General features: G+C 60.7%; 1 protein-coding gene across 1 annotated transcript in view; it reads right to left on the bottom strand.

Moving 5' to 3' along the window:
* Positions 1-20,062, bottom strand: part of INPP5A (inositol polyphosphate-5-phosphatase A) — a 170,914-nt gene that overhangs the window by 102,040 nt on the left and 48,812 nt on the right. Inside the window, exons 2-3 of the mRNA XM_034986502.1 lie at positions 18,623-18,664; positions 1,634-1,734 (exon numbers count right to left, since the gene is read on the bottom strand). Coding sequence (XP_034842393.1) covers positions 1,634-1,734; positions 18,623-18,664 — 143 coding nt within the window. The remainder of the gene's footprint in view (positions 1-1,633; positions 1,735-18,622; positions 18,665-20,062) is intronic.

The following is a 20,062-nucleotide window of genomic DNA, read 5'->3' as shown; positions in this document are numbered from 1 at the left end:
GGGGGGGGATGAGGGGACGGGGGTGGGGGCTGGGACGGGACGCAGGGCGGCCTCCCTCCACAGGCCTGCAAGGCCCCCTCCGGGAAATGCCTGGCTCTTTCCACGCGGTCCTTCTCACGGCTTCCGGGGCCCTTTTATGTTCTCAAGCGCTGGCTTTTGTCACTCAGCTGTGTGGCAGGTGTCCTTCCCAGGCGTGGCTAAACATTTACTTCGTGTACTGCGTCTTTTCTTTTGATAATTTTCAGATCATCGTTTAACAAATTTCTCAATCTTCTTCGTAAGTGACACTTGTTGCACCTTTTTGAGAAATCTCTCCCTGCCCCAGAGCTGCAGACACATCGTCCTTCACTTGGTCTCAGCGTTGTTATGACTGCGTTTGACGTCTACTCAGTGACAGGACTGAGATTCGTGCTCGTGTGTGGGGCCGGGGGGGGGCGTCCATGTCACCTTCTCACGCAGACACCAGCGAAGCCGCTCGCGGCCGGCTGCACACGGCTGGGTGACGCAGGGCGGGGTCCCCCTGCAGCCCATCCCTACCCTGCACCCCTCGCCCTGACCTCACTGCGCCCCAAGGGGCCTGCAGCCCAGGCCAGGGGGACGCCCACCTCGTGCTTTTTAGTATTATTTCGGGCACTTGGGGCTATTTAGCTACATCCCCTTGCTCGCCCACATTAATCCTAGTATTAGTTTAAGTTTTAAAAAAAGAAAAACATTTTGATAAAATAGCCTTAAAATTACCTTGTTTGGGGAAATTAGCACATTACCCCCAGTTTAACAACTGAAAACATGGACGGCTTGTGTCTACACACGAAGTCAGGGGCCCCGAGCAGGACTGAGCGAGGTGACAGCAGCTGAAGCCCTCCTCTGGCCAGTGGCGGGCGCCGGGGCTCCGAGCGCAGACCCAGAGGCCCACACGCGGCTCCCTGCGGGCACGGTGGCCTTCAGTGACCAGCCTCGGCAGTCAGCAAGCGTCCCTCACACTGCTGGCAGGAGTGGTCACGGTGCCCCGAGTCCACGGCTGGGGCGTGGCCAAGGCCACATCCCGGGGACACGGAGGGCAGGCACAGCAGTGCCTGGGGCAGAGAGGAGTCCTGGGCACTCGGGCCGTGGGCAGAAGGCAGGCGGGCGCCAGAGTCGCTCCTGCTACCCACAGCTAGATGGGGACCCCGCTTCCCAGGGCCAGGCCTCAAGCCTGCTCCCAGCCCGGCCCCCGTGGGTCCACCTCCTGGGCCCATGCAGAGGCCTCGGTGCCCCGTCCCAGCAGCACCGGGCGGGCCTCTCCTCCACGGGGCGGCAGGGTGTGCGTGCGGCACTCAGCATACGCCTGTGGCTACTTCCTCCCGATGACAAAGATTTCACTCCCCACAGACGACCGCACTCCGTCCCCATCCCGCGGTGACGGACACAGCTGTGAGCTGCTCGATGTCCACCTGTCCGTCCACCCACAGCAAGGGCAGGATGGCAGCCGTCAGACCACACAGATGGGACACTCCGCCTGGACCCAGGGCTGAAGTCTCCAGGCCCAAGGCACCACCGTCACCTTGCATGTGCACAACCCCCGGGCTGTCACCCTGTATCCCCCCCAGGGGCACCGCGTTCTGGGAAGGGCGTGGCGCACACCGCAGGGACTTACTTGACAAACTTGTCCACGTGGGACATGGAGGCCTCGTAGTTCTTCCCTCCAAACTCCTGGCAGTGCAGAGCCATGAAGTGCGGCTTGTGCGTGTGCACGACCTGGGGAGGGAAGCGCAGGACAGGCCGTCAGAGGCTCCGCGGATTGGCGGCTGCCTCCCCAAATGCACCATCGCAGAGGCCGGCCCCACGCCAGTGGTCTGATGTCACCAGCAGCCCAGCCCCCGACACTGCTTCCTGCGGGGCCCCGGCGGCCAGTGAGCCCCCCACGGCCTCAGGGACGTGGGTGGTGCTGTGCGGCCGAGGGAAAGCCGCTGCCTCTAGGACGCAGCCAGGCAGAGCCCGCAGAGGAGCTGGAGGGCTGGGCACGGGGGACGAGGGCGTGGGCGCCAGGCCTGCACGCCGGGCACTGGGGGATGAATGGCCCGCGGCGCGGCCGGGAAGCACAGCACAGCGGTGGCAGCCGGCGTTTTGCGTAGCCCACCGGTTCTCAGCTGGGCCATAAACACACAACCCAGAACTCGGATCTGTTAGAAAAGTGAACAAATTCTGACAGGAGACACATTTAAGCGGAGCGGGAGAAGCCTCCGTGCTTGAGGAAGCTGCTCCCGGCTTGCTCTCGGTTCCTCGAAAATGGGCTTACCGGAGGTTCACTAAGGCAGTTCCCGATCCCCATCACACACAAGCATGAGCACCCCCTGCTGCCACCCCCCTCAGGGCTCAGGCTGGCAGAACGTGCGACCTAGAATGCGGCTGGGGCGGGGGACACGCCCCACGGTGAGCCCTGCCGGAAGGACAGGGAGCCAGGCCCACAACCCCTCGTGTGCACCAAGCTCAGGAACGCCCAAGCGGCTGGGGTGCCAAGCTGCCCAGCGCCCCTCGGCAGGTGCGCTCAGATAGAGAGTTCACGGCACTCCCACAGGACAGTGCACCTCCCGGAGGAGGAACGGTGGAGATACCAGCTTTGGGAATCACACCCTGGTGGGCACTGGTGTGGGCGCCCCAACGCTTGACAGGCTCTCGGCCCCGAGGCCGCCCTACACAGTGCACTTCTCCTCAGCAGCACAGCCCAACACTCTTCCCAGAGGACCAGCCTGTCCACCAGGGCATGAAGATTCTCCAGACAGACAACTCTGCAGTGACGACGGAGACGCGCTTGCCACACTGTCCGTGGATGCACGACTCTGTGTCTGTCTTGCTGTGCCAGGGTGGCAGAGGGCTGGGTCGGGTTCCAGAACTGCCCACGGATCTTCAGAACACAGACAAGGCCTCAGGGTCGGCCTGGACAAAGGAGCCGCCGTGCCGGCCCTCTGCCCCAACGACATCAGTCGTAGGCCTCGACCCCAGCGACCCAGCAATGTTCTGCCTGGACAGGAGCAGCCTCCGCTTGGCCCCCATCACTCAGAATCCAAAACAGAAGATGGCTGGAAGTGCCCCTGACACATCCACGCCCTCAGTGGCCACCCGTGGGATGGACTCAAGCAGCAGGTGCTTCAGGGTGTGCAGAGGGAGCGTGGCGAGGGCGTCCATCTGGGCACTGGCCCCCACCAGTCTGCACCTCCGTCTACAGCAGCCCCCCCCCCCCAGGCCGAGCCTCTGTTGCAAGGACATACCACGGGGTCGTGACCTCGGATGGTCTGGGTCTGAAGACCACGGGTTAGCAAAGCCCTTGGCAGAGACTAAAGACTCTGATGAAAGGACTCTGCTTTCCCTTCGTTCTCCTAAACTGGCAGGGCTCCTCTCCCACGCTCCACAGCCCTCCAGAAGGCCTCGCTCGTCAGCCAGGACGGTGGCTTTGAAAGGTGCCCCGAGATGCAGGGCAGCCCCGTCCCCGGTGTTTGCTAGACGCAGCGCTGCCTGAGCAGGCACAGGTGAGAGCGTGGAGGGTCGCGGTGGCCACCCTCGCTGCTCCTCCCTGGGCCTCTCCCCCTCGGCCCGAGGACGCTCACTCCGGAGGAAGCTGGGTGAGTGGCAGGTCCTCGAGGACAGGCCCAGGCCAGAACAGCCACGCGAGCCAGGCCTGAGTCCCCGGCCCAGAAACCGTCCGTCTGTCCGTCCCACAGCAGTTCGTGCTCTCCAGCCTGCCGGACCCTCCTAACCATCCTTCCACTCATGCTGGGCAGTCCTCTCCCTCCCCCTGCTGCTCGGGGCAGGGCCTGGCCGCTTGACCTCACTCCCGAGGGACTCCCCTCTCTCCAGAGTGGCCGGGCCACCCCGTGAGGCCCAGACAGCAGCTTGCCCACGCCGTGCACCTCTTCCGGGCAACAGGGCCTCACTGTGGATGAGACGTGTCCAGAGGGCGCTGGTCCTGGCCCCTGCTTCCTCACTGTTGGGTTGGCAGCAGCCCCAAACTCACGAGGGTGCAGGACATTTAGGGGATCGGTGCTGTGAGGTCGGTGACACAAGGCCTTCCAGCGTTTGTCACAGCACCTCCAAGCCTATCCCGACGCACCTCGGCCTGCAGCCATGCGGAGAGCCGCGCCTTCCGTTTCCCCACCTCCTGCCCCTCCCCTTCATTCGGGGTCTCAGACCCAGACCCAGAGAGCTGGTGATCTGTTCTGGGACCGCACACCTGGCCAACGCCGTCTCATGGCGCTACTTGGACAGGACGTGCTGCGGTCCGCTCTGCTCCTCCCGGCCTCCAGTCTCTGAACCCGCCCCACGCACAACCCCGCACCCTGACTGACCCGTACTTCTCGGCAGGAAAGACCTATGTTCAACGTATCTTGGATGGAAAACAATGATTTTCCAAATTAAATTTACCCTACTTGAAACTGAATTTTCACGGATCATAAGTTTAAATAAACGGCCAAAAGTGACTCCCGTGATTTTATCTCTGGGACCTCCGCTGGCGGCGACGTGCTCTGAGCAGTGACCCCAGGACACTCTCCGATGACGAGCACGGCTCAGCCCTGACGCCGTGTCTCCCCGCACTGGCACCGCCCCAGGCACAGGCCGTGGAACGATCACCCTGAACTTCATCGGTGGGCACAATCGGTGCGGTGCGGCCCCTCCACGTGGAGAAATACGTACCCGGGCTGTAAACGCACGCTCGTTCAGCCATCCACAAGGGCCCACTCATTTACACCAGGGCAGCCTGGACTCCCTCAAAGCCGCCATGGGTTTCAGATCCACACACTGAGAGGCCACCCGCGGGAGGCGCCGGGGCTGGCGGGGGCGGGGGCATGCCCGGGGAGCGCTGGCGGAGGGCGGCACCGGGACGCACGGAGCCCCGGACCCCCACAGCCTCCTCTCAGGGCTCACAGAGGCTGCGGGGGCTCCTGCACACAGCAGCGGGGCCCCGCGGGAACCGGGCGCACCTGGGAGCAGAATAGAGGCGGCACCGCGAGGGCGTCCCGCTAGGTGGGAGGACACAGACAACCACTGCATGGTTTCAAACGTGCGTGCGATCTGAAAACGCCGAACTCCTGAAGCCCAGAGCGGACGGAGGCCGCCAGGAGCTGGGGCGGGAACACCCTGCCTAGGGGCCAAAGGCCGCACGGCCCGGGGACCTGGCGGCCAGCACCCAACAGCATGCCACGTGCCTGGGGACACCTGGGCCAGGCCGAGGCAGGCCTGACATGTGGTCACGAAAGGACGGGCCTCGTGGAGCAGAAAGGGGACAGAAAGGAGGGGAGGCGGCCCTGGGCAGGTGCTGACCAAGGAGAAAGGGAAGGAAGGGGAAACAGGATGGTGGACAGAAGAGAGCCAGGAGAGTACCGTGCTCACTGCAGACAGACTCGCGGGCCCCTAGCAGCCCCGATGGGCCTGCACTTTGCTGGGCGGACAGAAGGGGGTGCTGTCGGGCTGGGAACCCGCACAAGCCTCCTCCCGTGGGCCAGGCGGGAAAGGAGTCTATGGAGACAGGAGGTCCAATCCGCCCCAACCCAGGACCACCAAGCACAACGGACCAGCCACACTGCAACAGAATTAAATACGCTCAAACCGCCATCTGAGAACAGGAATCAGAAGCACAAAACTCAACCAGAAATGGACCAAAAACAAAAAGAGAAAGAAACAACATTAACCTCAGGAAAGAAATGGAAGACAAAATCCTCATAGAAAAGAAGAGATGACAAAGCACCCAAGGGAGGGCTGACTGACAGGAGAAGCTGCGATGAAGGGGAGAGGAGAGAGGGGATGGGTGGGGCGGGGGGAGAGGGGCCAGGCAGGGGAGGGGGAGGGGGAGAGGAGCCGGGCAGGACAGCCACCAGTCCCTGCAGGAGGAAACATCAGATCAGAACGAATCTTTAAAATCCTAGTCCAAGGAAACTTCCCCAGAAAGACACCTGAACTTGTGCCTGGAAGGGCCTCCTGAGCCCCTGAGAAGGTTCACCCACACGACCCCCCCAGTACGCAGGCCGGCAGGGGGATCGGACCCCACAGGTGCAGCACACGTCTGCAGGGACAAAGGCCGCGGGGAGAGCCAAGCGGGTCCACGCGCACTGGCCAGAACCAACACGCGAACCAGGCGCCGACGGGACGAGCTCTCTGGGAGCCCCGGTGAGACCAGGCGTGCGCCCGGGACGTGCACACCCAGCAGGCGTGCTTCCAACGCCAGAGGCACCGAGACCCAGTTCTCAACGGGCGAGATCAGGGACTCCACTGGGCGCACGTGCGCAGACGTCTTCTGTGGACGGCCACGTCGATGCTTTCGGCTCTGCGGGCCACACCGTCCACACGGCAAGAGCACCAACATGGACACGCACGAGACACAGAGCACACAGGCGTGCGCGCACACGTGCCCAAGTACACGCACACACACGCGTGTGTGTATGCGCACACAAGCACGCAGGGACGGTGACACCGTCAGGCACCCTGGTGCAGACGTGAGCCGAGGCCAGGCGGCTGCCGAGCGCACGCGCCCCTGCGAGCCGTCCGAGCGCGGCCGCGGCTGGGCCCCCGCGACTCCTCGGACAGAAGCCACATGGAGTGCGCTGAGGGAAGGAAACCTAGAAAATGCAGACCGATGGACAGCGAGGGGCAGAGAGCAAAGCAGGGGCGCCCCACACAGGGGCCCCCCAGCGGCAGTTGCAGGCTGCCGGGAGCTGCGTGGACACGCGAGCCCCAGGGCGGTCAGAACCTGCCACACCGCCGGCCTCGAGCACGCAAAGTCCACCGCATGCCAAGCACGCCTCTGTAAAGGTAAGAAAACATTTCAATTTCCACCAAGACACGGACCCACTGCAGTATACCAACAGTGCGTGAATTAGGGGACGGTGGGAACATCGGAACGCAGACCCGATACTTAGACTCCTGTCAACCTTCGTAGGTGTCCCAGCGACACGGATGACGCTTTCAGTTCTTCCAGAGACACACGCAGACAGGCTGATGCGTGACCTCATGCTGCCTGGAGTTCGCTTCAGTGACTGGGGGCGGGGGGGCCGCAGGGCACGACCAGAACAGGACTGGCCGTGAGCTGGAAACTGTGAGCGAGGCTGCTGGGCACCAAGGGACGTCATCCTGTTCCCTCCACTTCATGCACGTTTTAAATTCACATAATAGAGAGTTTGTTCAACACAGTCGTTGTTTAACTTGGTGGGAGAAAGGCCAGAAACCGCCCACCGTCCAGGGCTCCGGAGCTGAGCAGGGAGCCTGTCGGGATGATGGGAAATGCGATCGTCCATCTTTGATCTTCCCCGGTTCCTTAACGGCAGGGCAAGGGGGAACCAGGGCCCCGCATCTCTGGTCGACGCCCACTCTGAAACTCGGCTTGAAGACCACTTCTGTTTGCCAGCTCTTAGGGGAGGGCAGGTGCCCATGCTCAGAGCCTGGGCATCTGTTACCCTATCATGCAAAGAGCTAAGGACTTCATTGTAAAACAGATTTAATTACGGCACGTGGTGAGAAAATCAAAATAGCTCATTAGAAACCATAATTTTAGTGACATACTGCGGAAATTTTCACTAACAGAAGAAAAGTATTTCCTCTGCAAGTGAGTGAAGCTGTGGGGACTTCAGGAGGCAAGCGTAAGCCTTCGCAGACAGAGCCGTAAACGGCCCCGGCAGGCGAGTCAGGCGGCCCCAGCAGGTGGAAGACAGGGGACGGGCTGTGCTCACCGCTGCTGGATGATGCCGGAACATGCCCTCCACTGTGCACTCTTACCAGACCGCACCCCAGGGCCCGGGGCCACTTCCACTGCCATGTCCTCGTGTGACAAAACACATCCCAGGAACCGCTGCCCTGGGGGACACGCGTGTCCTTGGGGTCGGGCCAGCAACTGCCAGGGGCCTGACAGCTGGCTCTCTGGGAACAAACCCCGACTGGTGGAATGTACCTGTTTCCACGGCATAAACGCCCCGGTGGCCCAAGCTCCTGACACGATAGCACTGAACGTGGAATTTGGGAGATGCTCTCTCCTCCTACAGACACCAATAACCCAGATGCCGGCAGTGAAATGTAGTAAAGTAACTAGGATGTGGTGACTGGGGGACAGCTGTCATCTGTGGTTTTGTGTCACTGACTCAGTTACGGGATTTTTAGTAATGCTGCAAAGAACAGCCGGGGCCTGAGAGCAGCAGGTTCGCCGCGGGCAGGGTAGGGTGGCCGCGTGGGCTCTCCGGGAAGCACACCTGCTCGCGAGGAGTCCTGCTCCGTCCTTCCTGGCGGAGACCCCGTGCCTGGTGCCCCGGGCTGCCTGAGCGTGCCCCTCCTGGACAGCCTGCCTTGGACAGTGGCTGTGGGCGGTCAGTGAAGACGCCGGGGTCTGGCACTCAGCACAAGCCGGACAGAGGAAGCCCCTGACTGGTGGCGTGGGTTCGACCCCACCGTGCTCGCCTCGGGCGCAGAGCTCGGTGTGGTATATGCACCAGGCCCCTTGGAAGGAGCTCTGGACCGTGGATGATCCCGGGCAGGGATTCCTTCAGGGCCGATGCCAGGGACACCTTGAGGACGGACAGGAAAAGCCCCCCCCCCCCACAGTGGGGGACAGCACGCTCATGTCACTTCTGGTTGGAAACACATCTCGGTAAACGACACAGGGGCGGTGGTCCCAGGCCCCAGGCAGGTCGGTGTGAGCAGACGCAGGCCTCCGCCCAGCAGGGCCTCCACCCAGCCGGGTCCGTCCCACCTCATGGGGACACTGGCGTAGCTTCCCCTGGGACAGCAAGCAAGTCACTGCCCAAAGTGCACACATACTTGCTTCACCAAAATTCTACCAAAAAAAAAAAGGAACTTTTGATAAAAATACATGCGTTCTTTCATCAGAAGCATCAAGAAAAGTATTTGGGAAAGAGTGAATTAGAAACGTGGGCAAGAAAGCACCTGAGGAATCGCTCCTGCGCACACGCACCCACACCTTCCGTGCACACAGCAGCTTGCAGACCCCCGGACGCTGTGCAGGTGGCCCAGGAAAGCCGCGAGGCAGCCTCGCCCAACCCACCGGCCCCTCCGCGAGCCCAGAGTCAGCGTTAAAAATAGCAACAGCCAGCCCTTGTTAGGCTTTCTGCAGAGAGGAGCATCTGAGTGACCTAAAAAGGAATCACATCCTGCACACAGGCCAGTGGAAGCCTGATGGCCGAGATAAGGAGCAGAAAGGAGACAAAGGATTTCTTGAGAGAAAAGTTATTGCTATTTACCAAGTCTACTTGGAAAACATGCTCATCCGGAAGACCCTCTGCCCACCTCCGGCCTGGGGCAGCAGGGGCTCGACGTCCGCAGGCGCGGCCACCCTCCCTGGGCTCGGGGGCTGCTCTGGGTGGGCGGGCGTGGAGGCCAGGGGCCTGCCCCCAGGGGGAAGCCCAGACTCAGCTGCCCACGGCCCTGATGGGGCGCCCTCCCGCAGTGCACACGGCCGCCGAGCACCTCTCCCCACGGCCAGCACACACAAGGCCACAAGCCTCGTGGCCTTGCCAGCCGACCGGCGAGGGGTCTTCCGGAGCCTGTGTGAGGCTGGACCCGGGCTCTGCGTCCAGGATGGGTTCGGCCCAGCTGCCGCCCCAGCATGTGGGGCTGGAGTTGACTCCGTGCATGGCAGCGGCCCGGCCATGCCCACAGCTGACTGCAAACACCGAGCCGCCGCCCCCGGAGGCTGGACAAGCCACCGTGCTGCACGCGTGTGGGTGGGTCTGCGAGGCTGGGCGAGAGACCGCTCCCGTTACAGAACCAGGAATGTGGAGCCCACGCTCCACATTCAATTCAATTTCAAACAAAACTTGTTGCTTTAGGACATCAAAGCTCTACTGGAACTTAAAAAGCACGTTCACCCAACTGAGATGGGGAGCAGGATCAAACCGGGTCCGTGGCAGATACGGCGAAGACTCCCACCTGCTTCCCCCGCGCTCACTTGGCTTTACACTGACCACAAGGGCCAGCAGTGGCCACAGCCCCCGGTCACCACACGAGACACCTTGGCACCCCTCCTGGAAACCCCCTTCCCAACACCCACCCACCCCTTCCACGAGGCCCCTTCGTTGAGCCATATCGGCTCGCAGGAGACTGTGATCCCAGGACCTACAAGACTCCAGGGCCCACACCTGGCTCTGGCCTTCCCGGTCAGCTGCCCTCCTGCCCCTCCCGGCCCCCTAATGATCATCTCTCCTGCTCCCCCCAACCTCCCCAGTACCCCCTGAGCAAATGGCCTGCGCTGAACTCGAGTCAGTACTCTCCAGAGCCCAGCAGGCCCCAGCAGACCCTGTGCCTCCTCTGTCCTGGGCCCTAAAGACCCACTTCCAGCCCCAAAGCTCCCATGGGGGTTACCACCCATGCTGCTAGGAACCCCAGATCCTGGATCCAGGCAACTGAGGACTCCCCTCTCCTACTGGGTCCGCAGGCCCCACCCCTGCCCACTGGTCCAACCAACTTCCTCCTTCCTCACGCAGCCCGATCTGTCCCCGCCCCTGCGGCAGGCCGCTGGCCCTCAACCGGGACGCCCCGTTCCCTCCTGAGCCTCCCTGCCTCCTACCTCCTCCTCCCCCGGCCTGCTGCCAGGAAGCCACACCCAAGCCCCTTCCAACGGCTGCCCTGCGCCGTGGACCCCTGCCCATCCGTCCCTAGCACCCTGCTTCCTGCCCCTGCGGGCTGCCTTGCCCCTCACTCACCCCAGGCCTCCCGACTTGGTGGCCAGGCCAGCCTTTGGCACTGCAGAGGCTGGGGCTCCCGTCCTGTGGCTGTGCAGCCTTGGGCAACCTCTGACCCTGCACACCTCAGTTTTCTCATCCGTCGAGGGGGGCCACAGCAAAGGCCACGCTGTACTCCAGGGAATAAGGGCCCAGCCCGGCAAGGACCTATGGCTCAGCAGCGAGGACCGACTCTGGACAAGCCCTCTGAGACCGGAGGAAACGGAGACGCGTAAGTAACGCGAACTTACAGATCACCCGGATCCCACAGCCGACCGTTGCTACACGTGTGAGCTGAACACAGCCGCAAGGGCCTGCAAGGGCACACCACGAGCTACGTGCCAGGTTCCGTGGGCCTGAGGCTGAGAGGCGGGGTCTGGGAGTGCAGGACGGGCCTCCATGGCTGTGAGTGAGGGTCTGCGTGCCCTTGCCCACCCAGGGGGGAGGGGGCACCAGGGTCAGGGGTCAGAGCAGCTTCGAGATCCCCGCAGCCTCGTCTGTGGGCGCCGGCGGCCAGGTGGGTCCTCCGTGGCTGTCAGCGGCAGACAGGAACGCGGAAGTGCCGCTCGGCGGGACAGTGACGAGGGCAGCTCACCGCGTCTCTCCCCTCCCGTCCGCCACGGTGGCGCCCCAAATGCGCCAGGGCAAGTCGCAACGTGCTGAGGGTGTAAAACACGTCAGGGGCAGCACGAGAGGACAGGTGGGTGGGGCCCCTGACCGCACCGGCCGCGTGCTGGGTATTAACGCAGGGACACGTTGGGGTCCCCGAAACGTTACTAAAGGTAATTCCCTCCTGTTCCCAGAGATCTGGGACCACGTGCTCTCAGGACACTCCTGGGCAGCGCGGGGCTCGGTCCCACAAGATGGACTCTGGCCACCCTCCCGTTGGCACTCTACAAACTCTTCCTCGTTTGTAAGACCTCTTCACAAAATTTTTAAAAACCGCAGTTTTGCAGTCTGATCCAGCAGCCCTTTCCTCAGTGACCTTCGACTATCGGAACTTGGAAGAGCTGTCCCGCGCAGCCGGCTGGGGCGCTCTGTCCCCCGCTCCCCAGCGCACGCAGGACAGGCATGGGGGGGGGCAGGGCCACCGCTCAGCGCACCGCGGTCCAGCAGGCACTTTAATCCACGCTCATAGCGGGCCAGGCAGCGGCACCAAATGTTGCCGGCAACGCCTCCGTTGTCCCTTACGAGACCTCGGGGTCCGCCCTTGCCCAGAGCCACACAGCAGGAGGGGGTGGCCCATCAGGCTCCGGGCTGTGCTGTCTCTCCCTGGGGAGGGAAGGCAGGCTCGGAGCTCCAGGCGGTGCCCACAGACCTGCAGACAGGAGCGCATGTCCGGAGGTGAGGCACGTCCTCAGCTCTGCTCGCAGAGCTGAGATTAACTTGCAGAAAAGCACCGTCCACACTCCCCGAGAGCGAGTGCGCACTGGGGCTGCTAATCTAACCCACAGAGCGCTGTGACCCGGGGACAACAATGTCTCAATCAGCACAGACAACAAAGCCCCCAGGTCACACGCTGGGCCCTCATCCCCACCGCCTGTCCCCGCCCCCTGCCGCTGCAGATCCGAGGTCCACCCGGGCAGCGTGCCCCACCCCCGACTCCTCCAGACCGGCTGCCACACGGCAGCCAACGGCCTCACCCAGCTGACCTCTCCCCAGGGTCTGGCCAGTTCCGAATTATGATGAATTCTAATTCATCAATTTTTTTCTCTTATGAATTGTGCTTTTGGTGCGTCTAAGAAATCTTTGCCTAATTCAAGGTCACAAGGATTTTCTCCTAAGATTTCTTCCAGAACTTTTATAATTTTAATTCAGGTCCACAGTTTGCTTTAATCTTTGTGTATGGTGCAAAGTATAGAAGATTTGCATCTGCGTGGGGAACGACAGACGTCCAATTTCCCAGCACCATCTGCTGAACACGTGTCCTTTTCTCTCAGGAACTGTGGTCAGCCCGGGTCGATCACCGGGCCGTATTCCTGGGTTTATTTCTGTATCTCTGTTCCACTGATCTGGAGCTCTGTCCTTCTGTCCTGCTGTAACTTTACAATAAATCTTGAAATGAGAAAGTGTGAGTCCCTAAACTTTTGGCTATTCTAGTTCCTTTGTCTTCCCATATGAAATTTTAGACGTATTGTGCAGGCTTCTACCAAAACACCACGCAGAGATTTCATGGGGAACTTCACTCAACGGGGGCTCAGTCGGTGGGCAGCCACCGTGCCAGCATCACGGGGTGTCCACGTCACGAACAGGGCGCGCCGCCCCATCTCCTCTGCTCTCTGGTCTCCTTTGTATGCGGGTCACAGGTCCCAGGGACACCGCCCACGTGCACGGCATCCACGCCACGCCCCTCACTCCAGCACGAGCACCGTGTCACATCGGACATGTCCGGTGTTACAGCTGACAGGAAGAAGATGTTTCTGCACAGCCCTGTACGCTGCCAACTAAATAAATGTGCTCACGTTCGCAGTCCCTGTGGATGCTTCACGACCCCCCAGCAGCGTCGTATCTTCAGCCACACGGGGAGTTTTATTCCTTCCTTTCAAATCTTCATGGCTTCCATTTCCTTTTCTCACCGTACTGCACCTGCCAGGACCCTCGGGACCGCACTGAGCGGGAGGGGGACGCCAGGCGCCCCTGCCCTGCCCCGGTGGGTCTGCGGTCAGCTGTGGGCTCGGAAGATGCTCTCTACAGGCTGGGGGAGGTCCCCTCGTTCTTAGTTTCCTGGGAGTCTTCATCAGAATCAGTTCTAGGATTGTGTCAGATGCTTTGTCTGCATATAACGAGATGACCGTACCTACGGCTTTTCTGCCAACACGTGGATCTGACTGATTTCTGACTTCGTGGTGACGGTGCACTAACATTTTGGTATGTTGTGTTTGTGCGTGTGCGTGTCTCTGGGCGTGTACGTGTGTGTGTGCATGCGTGTTTGTGCGTGTGCGTCCACGCGTCTGTACGTGTCTGTGTGCTCGCACGTGCATGTCTGCACGAATGTGCATGCATGTGCATGCGTGTTTGTGTGTGTACATGTGTGTGCGTGTTTGTGCATGTACGTGTGTGTGCACTGCTTCACACAGTTGGCGTCGACGTTCTCTAGTCTGCATCTGTTTCACGGGAGACACGGTGCGTGTACTTTCAGCAGGAAAAGCCTCCACCTGCCGTGGTGTCGCGAGGAAGCATCACCTGGGCTTCAGTCTTCCTGGAAGTTTCTGAACAATTGTGATTGCTTCTTGCTTGAATGTTTGACAAACTTGCCAGTGAAACCACACGGTCCTGGAAGATTTTGTCGGAAAACGTTGGGCAAATTCTAATTTAACAGAGAGAGGGCTACTGAGTTCACTTATTTCTTCTGACTGTTAAGCTTTGATGCTATATTTTTCTAAAAATATGTTCCTTTCATATAAATTTTCAAATTTATTAGCACAGACTTGCCCATAATATCCCCTTCTTATCTCCTCAATGCCTGCAAGGTTTTTAGTGATGATGCCCCATGCCAGATTTCTGAAATTGGTGATTTTTGTCTTCTACGTTCAGAAATTAGATGTAGAAAAGCAAATTAAATCCAAAATAATCAAAAGAAAGGGAAAACATAAAAAGCAGAAATCAATGAATGAAAAAAAGGAAAAACAAGAGATATAATAAAACCCAGAGCAGGTTCTCCAAGATCGATAAAATTGATAAGCCTCTAGCCACACTCCTGATTGGTTTTCTCCTCTGTAGGGTCCTATTTTCCTGCGTCCTTGCCCGCCTGGTAATCTCTGATCGGTGTAAACAGTGACCGTACCCTCCACCTTGCTGGGTGCCCACCCGGAAACTCTCTCCAGTGGTAGGTGGGGCGGCCGCAAGGCAGCTCTGACCCTCTCCGTGGTCACCGCCTGGCCCAGCCTGGGGTCTGATGTTTGAGAACCATAGCTTCACAGATGTTCCCTGGTTTTGATTTGTTTAAGGTGAGAGGGTAGGTCTGGTGCCCGTTCCTGCAGTTTACCTGGAAGAAGGCACTGCTCATCACATCACTTTTCCCACCATTGTCAGGAAAACTTGAAATGGCAAACAGCATGTCCAGTTGAGATCCCTGATTTGGTTCTCCCAACCTTACTTACCACTGAGCTGTTTCACAATTCTGTGAGTTCCAGAAACTGACAGCAATGCAAATGATTCCTGAACGCAGGAACCCAGTGTCTGGTGGGAAGAACTGATTACTGGCCCATTGTTCGTTTCTCAGGCAGTCACTCGGCTGCTGGGAGAATCTGGCTTTGCTCTGTGGAGTCTTGTTTGAAGCAGGTCTAACATCTCACTTTTCTTTCCTCTCTCACTAATAAGAAATACTTACTACCATGATTTTAAAAATCTTCAGTACTTGCTCAATTTGTATTTGTATAATGGACATTATAACTGTTTTAAAATTTATCTACAGCATCACAGTAAACTCGAAACAACCTCGGAACCCATCAGCAGAACAGTGGCCTTTCCAGCTAAGGAGATACTCAGAAGCCAACAAAAGAGTGTGCATTCGTCTACACAAATTTCCCAGCTTACCAAAAAAAAGAGTAAGCTGTAAAAATACATGTATCTGCAACCTGCTAAGGACGGTCCCCCTTCCCGCGGGCACATTGCCAGGGAGACACGCACTAGGGCGTGAGCGTCAAACCAGAGGCAGAACGGGGTGGAGTACTGATCTCTACTTTCTGCTTTGTGCAACTTCCCTGCACCAGTATCGGGGAAGGAAGTGCTGAACACACACCGAGCGCCACACACTCCTAGGCGCTCAGGAGAAGAGCGAGCAGGACAGCTCCCTGCCCCAGGAGCGTGCGGGCAAGGACGCCATCACCACAGAGGGAGAAGAGGTAGACCACACTTCCCAGCAGCCTTGCCCGCAGCTCGGAGAGTTCAGAGTAGACCCGGGCAGCAGGACGGCTGCTCCTGCCCATCCTCAGGTGTGGGCACGGCCACCTCAAGAGCCTTCCTGAGAACCCCAACCCTGGGCAGGCCACTTCCTTCCCAGCACCGCCCTAGGCTGCCCGTGGGGCTCTCCAGCTGTCTCTCCCGTGTGATGGGCGCTCCCAAGGGCAGGGGGTGTCTGGCCCCCTCGCACCTGGCATGCTGGCTGGCCCCCTCGCACGGTGGCCTCTCCCTGTCCTCTCATGACCTCATCCAACCCTATTCACCCCCTGAAAGGCCCCCCTCACACACTATCTTCAGCACAGGAACTTGGGGGGGACACAAAGATCGAGGCCAAGGCAGACGTGGAGCCCGCATTTCTGGGGGGAGAGACAAATACCTAAGTACCCGACAGACACAGGCTGCAACTTCAGATGGTGACGATGAATCCACGGAGCACAATGGGAGTGTGGGGGAGGCCAAGAGAGTGACCTGGAGGCCAAAAGTGTCAGAGGCTCGTCAGAACTAAGGATGGAAACACCTGCAGTATTCTCTCCCGCTCTCTGCATCTTTACGGTGAGCAAAGGTTACAGAAAAAGCAAAGATTAATCCACGGGTTCTAAAACATGAAGGTTGTATTCAGTTCTGTGTTTAAAGAGGCAGTGACCCAGTGCCCCTGGGCCTCAAGGTCCCTCCTCCCTGAGCACTGGCCCTTGCTGTGGGCGAGACCCACTCCCTCTCTGCTCACAGCAGCTCCTGAGCTGCGGTCGGCGGGCTGATCACCTCACTGAGCCAGTCAGCCTGAAATGTGTCAGGGGACCTCCATTAAATTCTTACTGATAAGAATCATCACTGAAATTTCTTCTTTCTGAAGAGACTTGTGCTTATAAACCAGGAAAAGCTGCACCTCCATCCAGTGCATCATCATGCACAATCCCTTCTCTCCGCAAAGGCTCCAGACTCCGGGAAGGACACCAGGGGTTCTGGAAACAGAGCCTGAGGAAAACAGCAGGCCACCTGCCCCTCTGGGTCCCAGGTTCCGGAAACAGCCCGACATGGCTCGTGTGCAGCGAGGAGGCTGAGAAAGGGGGAAACACCTGTGGTCTGCGGTTTTCCAGGGGTCAGAGTTCACAGAGAGCAGAGCTGCCCAGCTCTGAACTCACGCGCAGGCCACTGGTAGCCTGGCTGCTGCCACACGCCCCAGGACCACGTCATCAGTAGAAGGGCAAAGCTTGCAAGTGTGCACTGAAATTCAGCCTGGGGCTGTCAGGCAGGGTCTCTCACTGAGGACGGCACCCCCACCCCCCCAGCGCAGGGCCACTTACTTGCCCCTCCAAGCTCCAAGACATGCACCTAACAGAGATCTCAAACTCTGTGTCCACCTCTGAAAAGCACACAAACGGGAGCTGTAGCTTCACATGGCAGCCGCCCCAGCCCAAAGGACACAGGCCCAGGGAGCCCAGAGAGCAGGACGGGGGCACTGCAGGCAGAGGGGCCCCGGAGCCCATCCAGCCCCCCAGAGCCCTGCCTTCACCCACTCGGCTGGCTTCCTGCCCGGAGCTGACCCTGGCCAACAGCTCTGCCAGGACTGCAGCTGGGCCGGGGGGTCCTGGGCAGGACAGAACGCTAGAGGAGGAAGGGCTGAGGGCCTCCCGACAGGCTTCCACCTGCCCATCCCGGAAGAGGCTCCTTCCAGAGCTTCCCTCATGTCCTGGGGACCTGCCTTCGGACCCTGCCGAGAACCAAGCAGACGACTGGCAGACAATACGTGTGGGACAGGGAGGGAGGACACACCAGGAGGACACACCTCGCTGGACACAAGGGATGAGAAGGTCTGCCCGAGGCTCCTCCCTCCGGGGGCCTGCTGTCTCCTCCAGAGTCGGAGCAGGATCAGCCACCTGCCACTGCACTCTGAGCCTCCAGTGGATGGGTCACATGGCCACCCTCGACACCCGGCGTGGACAGCGGGAGCCTGGAGCGGCCCACTGGCCCGTTTTCATAGGCCTGTGCTCAGGCCACCCTAGCCCAGGGCCCGGACGTTGCCCAGAGCAGGCAGGACACAGCCCATGCCCAGGTGGGCCCGCTGCTGTGAGCCCCTCCAGCCCTCGGATCTCAGCCTGCCGGACGCAGAGGCCAGGAGGAAGGGAGGCCCAGGGCCAGCCCCAATATTTCCTGCTGCGTCCTATTCCCAAAACACCCCCACTGGCTCAGCAGAGCTGCAGGAGGGCAGGGGACAGTCCCCGCTCCTCCCCCACCGCCCCACCTGCGCCATCCTCCTCCCAGCTGCCCTCCGGGTTGTGGGCCCCTCACCTCCTGGCAGGTCCAGTCACCCACTGCCCCCGCCACGCTGGATGCCAGGCCACTGGGCTCCTCCCACCCACAAGGTCTCCCCACGCATCCCCTGCCTCAGCGCGGCCTCTCCAACGCCCTACCTAGGGGTCCCCGACACACGAGTCACGTGCTCAGCCCTCCTGCGTCGGTCATGCTCGCTGTCCTGCAAACACCTGAGCTGCCCTTGGCTGAGCTCATGCTCCAGAGCACAGCTGTCTGTCCACTGCTCCGAATCCAGTCGCCAGCATCCGGCACAGAATCACCCACAGACCAGGGGCTCCACCAATACCTGCTCAACACCCAGTGCTGGAACTGGCCCCTCATCCTGCCAACACGTCCCCCTCGAGCCTATGACCCAGGTCCACCTCGCCCCAGCCGAGTCGCCATGCTTCCCGCCCAGACCCCACAGTGGCCCCTCCGCGTGGCTTTGCCGTCTTTATGCTGCAACCCCAGGGCCCTCCTGAAAGGCACCCTCCTGGCCCCAGAAGCTTTCAGTGGGCTCCCCCTCCAGTAATGCAGAGACCCCTGCCCCGGGCCTCGGAGTCCTGGCCAGAGGAGGGGGACCCGAACAGGGGCTTCTGAGGAGGAACGTGACGCCCACCACAGCCAGCCCCGCGACAGTGCGAGCCCACACGATTCGGACAAAACACGGTTTCCACAAAAATGAAGTACTCACGGCATAAATACTTCATCTGAGAGAACGTGCTGTCACCAGCACTTCTTACCTGATAAAATTCCCGAAGCCAGTTCTTCTGTAGGTTTTCTGGCTATAAATTAAGAAGAAAAAAAGACAGTCAGACCACTGGCCAGTCCCAAAGAGCCGCAGCAGAAGCTAACGGTCCTCGTCAAGACCTGCTGCAGGCCTCACGCTGGGCCCACGGGGGGACCCCCCCAGCAGGGAACCCAGCTCCGCGGGGCAGGCGGTCCCAGAGACAAACCGCTCCAGGCAACAGGCAGCGCCCAGTGTCCACACCCAGCCCCTCGCCCTGCTCTGTCCCCACAGGGGCCGCGGGGAGGGACCACCCACCGCCAGGCCGGGGTCAGCCACAGGACGGCCCGACTGGTGCTGGCTGAGGGGAGCCTCTGTCCCCGAGGGACAGGGCTCCATGCGGCCCTCGGGCTGGCTTCCAGGACGAGGCGGGGAGCCGCGGGCCAGGGGGTGGGCTTCGAGCCCCCGGTGCTCTGGGGAAAGAGCTGCGCAGAAGGCACCGTCTCCTGTCTGCAGGCGTCCCTGCTGGGGGCCGCGGACAACCAGCCACCGGCCGAGAGGGCGGGTGCCCACCCCGCCCAACCACGGACAAGGCACTGAGAGGAAGTGCGGGCGACACTAGGCAGGAAGGCACTCGATGCTCCGTCTGCAGGACGGCGGCGCTCGGGAGACCTGGCGCGGGACGACGCAGACACACCACCGCAGAACGGCACGCTCGCGACCGCGACGATGACGCGCTCTCACACCTCGAAACACAGAACAGCCCAGCCCAGAGGTCTCTGCCCTGAGCCCGGAGGCACCCCACGACCCAGAGTCGCAGCACCCGTGGCCGGCTGCCTCTGCCAGCGTCCCGAAACACAAAGTCACGAAGGGAGGGGCCCGGCTGCGGAAGGACAGCCTGCTGGCCTCCGGAGGGGGTCACCGAGGATCGCCCGACACAGGCGGGGCCCAGGGTCAGGCAGGTGTGGGGCCTGCTCGCCACCAGGACCAAGCTCAGGGGGCCGGCCCGGGGCCAGCACCCCCCCACTCCCCCAGCAAGCCCCTCAGACCCCACCATCTTCCCTGCAGAGGAGCGAGGAGGAAGCTGCCCCCAAAGGATAAAAACTGGGTGGGCTTGGGCAGAATAAGCAAGGAGCACACGGAAAGGCGTAGTGCATCGTCCGCCGGCGGGGACAGACGCCACGGCACACCCACCGGGACTGCTGAAATCCAAAGGGATGATGGTGGTGCGGGGCGGATGTGGAGGAACGGGAGCCCACCGACGCTGCAGAGACGTCCGGTGGCTCCCGAAAGTGCAGAGCAGTGTGCACGTGATCACATCAACACGCGCACAGAATGAGGCACCAGCACTCTCGGGAGGCGCTGGTCGTGGTCGCCAAAAGGTGGAAATGGCACAAATACCCACCCGTGGACGAATGGACGAACAAAGCGTCGTCCATCCACACGAAGGATGATC

Source organism: Mirounga leonina, unplaced genomic scaffold (genome assembly GCF_011800145.1).
Source record: "Mirounga leonina isolate KUSES-001 unplaced genomic scaffold, KU_Mleo_1.0 Mir_114, whole genome shotgun sequence".
NCBI lineage: Eukaryota > Metazoa > Chordata > Mammalia > Carnivora > Phocidae > Mirounga > Mirounga leonina.
Note: the sequence above shows the minus strand (reverse complement) of the source record. Positions and strands in the feature narration are given on the sequence as shown.